Raw genomic sequence first — 3,409 nt, 5'->3', positions numbered from 1 at the left:
CTTACATATGTTTTACCATTACATAGCGGATATAGATGTAGAGGCGAAGTATTTAATTCTGAAAATGTTTTTATTTCTAAACTTTCGTTTAAACAACCAATTTCGTACGATTGGAAATGTGAACAAAATTTTTTTATGAAAACTTCTTGACATAAAATATAAGCTATGCTATTTTGATACAAAAACATTTTTATTTTATATAACTTAAATGCGCTGCTATGTAAGTTCGTGGACAAATAATAATTTTTTTTGTATTTCGTTCCACTATAAAAAAGTTCATAACAATATTGTATTCTTTTCAGGTCGATATCGTATGTTTGAGTTATTTTAGAGAAATAGTGTTGTTTGGTAATATCAATAAATTCTTCTGATTGAAAGAACGAAACTTTTTGTTTCACTAGCAGTCATTTTTAGATTAAATGATTTCAATCTCTCAATTTGCAACGGCATTGAACTGTTACCTATTTCCGTTTCACCGAAAGGAAAAAGTTGCTTCCTACTATTTATTTGGTCTATACATATAACTTTATCCTTTATAAGGCCCAACAATATATTGCAGATGTCATAAGAACAAATTCCTTCGAAAACATCGTGCATTACATCAAAAGTAATATTTTCTGTGACATGAAAATTGTTCAGTCTATTAAAAACACAATCAGACTTGATGCCTGTTTCTTGGAAATTGTCTTTTAAGAGATCTTCGTTATAGTTATTTCTGTTTCGCAAAAATTGCTCATACTGCCTTACATCAGTTTTAGTTTCATCTTTCGTTCGTTTGCAAAAGCGGCAATATCGTTTTGAATTAAAAGACTGGACATAGCCAAACGCAGCATTGATAGCTAAATTGTCTCCTACTACTAAACCGAGGATAAAGTGTACTTTACGCTGCTCATTGTTGATAACAAAATCTAAACCTTCTTCAAGAACCTTTATGTTTTCTACGAGATTATGAAATGATTTTTCATATCCACAAACTTTCAAATTACAGCTTCATATGAATGCCCCATGAAAAATGAATTCAAGCTTCGACAGCAAATATTGCGGCATAGTAGGGAAACTAAAGTAGCACCCACAAATTGAGAAAGTATTCGTACCGAGAGCATTGTTGATTTGAAAATCATCAATATATAAAATATAGGGAATTATTAAACCTGAACCAAATCGGGCATTAATTGCCTTAAATATTTGACCGCTGGCGAAATTTTGCAAAAAGGGTTCTTGAGAATACCGTTTTGTATTTTCCAAAGTATAATGTAAAAGATTTGGTATTTCAAAAATTGCCTTAAATTGAAAATATAAGGGCATAATGTAGATATCAGAAGAAGTGGATGCTAGAACGGGATTACCATGAGCAGTGGTTTGGGCAATTGATGTTTTTATAACTGTTGATTTTGGATCCTCGTACATATTAAGAGCTTTAAGTATTTTAAGAAGTCTATGTTCAGATTTGATTTCTTGGAAGGGATCCTTACAAAACTGTAATAGAGAAGTGATATCATTGCGAGCCTCAATCAAATTATGATTGTCTAAAGCAGATTCTATTGAGTGAGACACGGCTACAAGAAGAGAAGCTATCATATTTTGAATTTCAATTACATATTTTCTTGGCATGTAGTTTTTGCTATATAAACTAAGAGACAAATGTAGTGCCTTCTTTCTTAAAATCGTAGTGTTGTTAGCGCTTGAACATTGAGGTATTTGCGTTTCCACCAGATTTAAAGATGAATTGCAATTGGTTGAAGCAGAAAATGATACGTTTTGATCTGACTTCGTCGTTGAAACTGGGAGATTGAAATCGTAGGTTTGATCTGATGTCGAAGTGCAATTTAACAAACTAAAATCTGAAGCTACAAATGATGCATTTGTTCCCTTTGATTCTTTGTGTTGCCTTTCTAAATGAATTCGAAAAGTTGTAAAATTGGTAAAAATTTGTTTGCAATTCCCTTGTTTGCATTGGAGTTTGATAAGTTTTGAAGACATCAAATGATCTATCTTCAAATGACGAATCAAATATGTAGGCTCCTGGAATTGGGTGTGGCATTTAAAACATTCATACATGGTCAATTATATATTATTCATGTAATTCATAAGTGACACTAAATTTGGTGATTTAAGATCAAAAGCGGTGTGGATGTTATAGAAATATTGCTGGATGAAATTCCAGGTCAAAGCAGATGCTTGTGGATAATATAAGTTAAGAGCAGGAAATATTTTAAAACAAGTATCTAAGCCTTCAATAAAGGATGGAAATTTAAACAATGTTTTGTCGAAGTATATATAAAACCCTTTCAACTCTTCATCTGAATGCCCTTCTACTAGCAAAAAAGGTTGTATAGTTAAGCCACAGGAGTAGTATTTTGCCACTAGTTCACTAATTTTGTTTTCGTAATCGTTTATGCATAATAAACGTACCGCGAAACTTTCTTGCGCATCTGCAATTGTAGCCTTCTTGCTGCATTTTCCGGAATTGTTTGGGAATCTCGCTGAGCACGGTAAAACGCCATTGAGTAGCGATGCAAGTATAAAGTCTTGGGCATCTAAACAAATATTAATGTTAATAGTATTTTTGTAATGCTTTGATATCTGATGTATAAATTACCTGTGTTTTCTGTTGTCTTAGCCATCTGTAAAAGCTCCTTGCAGTAGTCGCTGCGCAATTCTGTCTCGTAAAACTTTATAACTTTCTCCTTAAAAGTCTCCCATTTCGAATACAACATGTGTTCTTTATTTGGGTATAACATAGTAAAGTCCCGCTTTATCTATATGGAGTGAGATTTCATTATGATCATTTATTTTTCTCAAAATATGATTAACTTACCAGGTCTGGGCATCTTGCGTCACTATATATAGGCCAAGCCTTTAAGAATTCAATGTTGCTTAGCGTCTTCAGTTCCTTCTGTCGCATTCCGAATGTTTTTTGCCATTTTTCTATTACTTCAGTCCAATTTGAGGTATCTCGACATAATGCTGCTTTAAGGGCTGAAGCAACTGAATAATCAATTTCAGAACTTTCCTCTGAAATTTCCGTAGTAGCTGGTTCGGGGCGAATTGAAGGGTGAGCATCCATTTTTTGTTCTTTGCTCTGCTGTTTGCATATTTTATGTAAAGCTTGCCAGAAGGGTTCTTCTTTCCATCGCGTGGTATAAAGTAATATTCCTGGCAGAAAATATGAACGATAATAATAACTATCGTATTGAAATTCAATTCTGATGCACACTTTCTTTCAGGTAGGCTGTCATCTGGCTTTGAAAAAACCAAATCATAGGCGGACTGAAGCCGTGCCCAACAATCATCTAGTGATTTGTCTTTTATCATAAGATATGATTCAGTGTGGTCTTGGATTGGCGCATCACTGAATTTTGCACAGTATCTCATGATACTGTCACTTTCCGCTATAAACTTTTGAGCG

The 3,409-nt window shown here is 33.5% G+C and overlaps 1 protein-coding gene across 1 annotated transcript; it reads right to left on the bottom strand.

Moving 5' to 3' along the window:
- Positions 1-1,776: 1,776 nt before the first annotated feature.
- On the bottom strand, positions 1,777-2,688 carry LOC118750417. The gene is made up of 2 exons (XM_036485137.1): positions 2,600-2,688; positions 1,777-2,537 (listed from the first exon to the last, which is right to left on the bottom strand). The coding sequence occupies exons 1-2, from the start codon at positions 2,622-2,624 to the stop codon at positions 2,065-2,067; spliced, it is 498 nt and encodes a 165-aa protein (XP_036341030.1). The 5' UTR covers positions 2,625-2,688; the 3' UTR covers positions 1,777-2,064.
- Positions 2,689-3,409: the final 721 nt, after the last annotated feature.

Source organism: Rhagoletis pomonella, unplaced genomic scaffold, assembly GCF_013731165.1.
Source record: "Rhagoletis pomonella isolate Grant_MI unplaced genomic scaffold, Rhpom_1.0 Rhpom_scaffold_00229, whole genome shotgun sequence".
Taxonomy (NCBI): Eukaryota; Metazoa; Arthropoda; class Insecta; order Diptera; family Tephritidae; genus Rhagoletis; species Rhagoletis pomonella.
The sequence above is the reverse complement of the archived record's forward strand: the minus strand, read 5'-3'. Positions and strand labels throughout refer to the sequence as shown.

Coding starts and splice junctions, on each gene's coding strand:
- LOC118750417 (XM_036485137.1), bottom strand. CDS start 2,624: ATGGCTAAGACAACAGAAAACACAG. Junction 2,538..2,599: donor TAAGACAACAGAAAACACAG/GTAATTTATACA, acceptor ATATTTGTTTAG/ATGCCCAAGACTTTATACTT.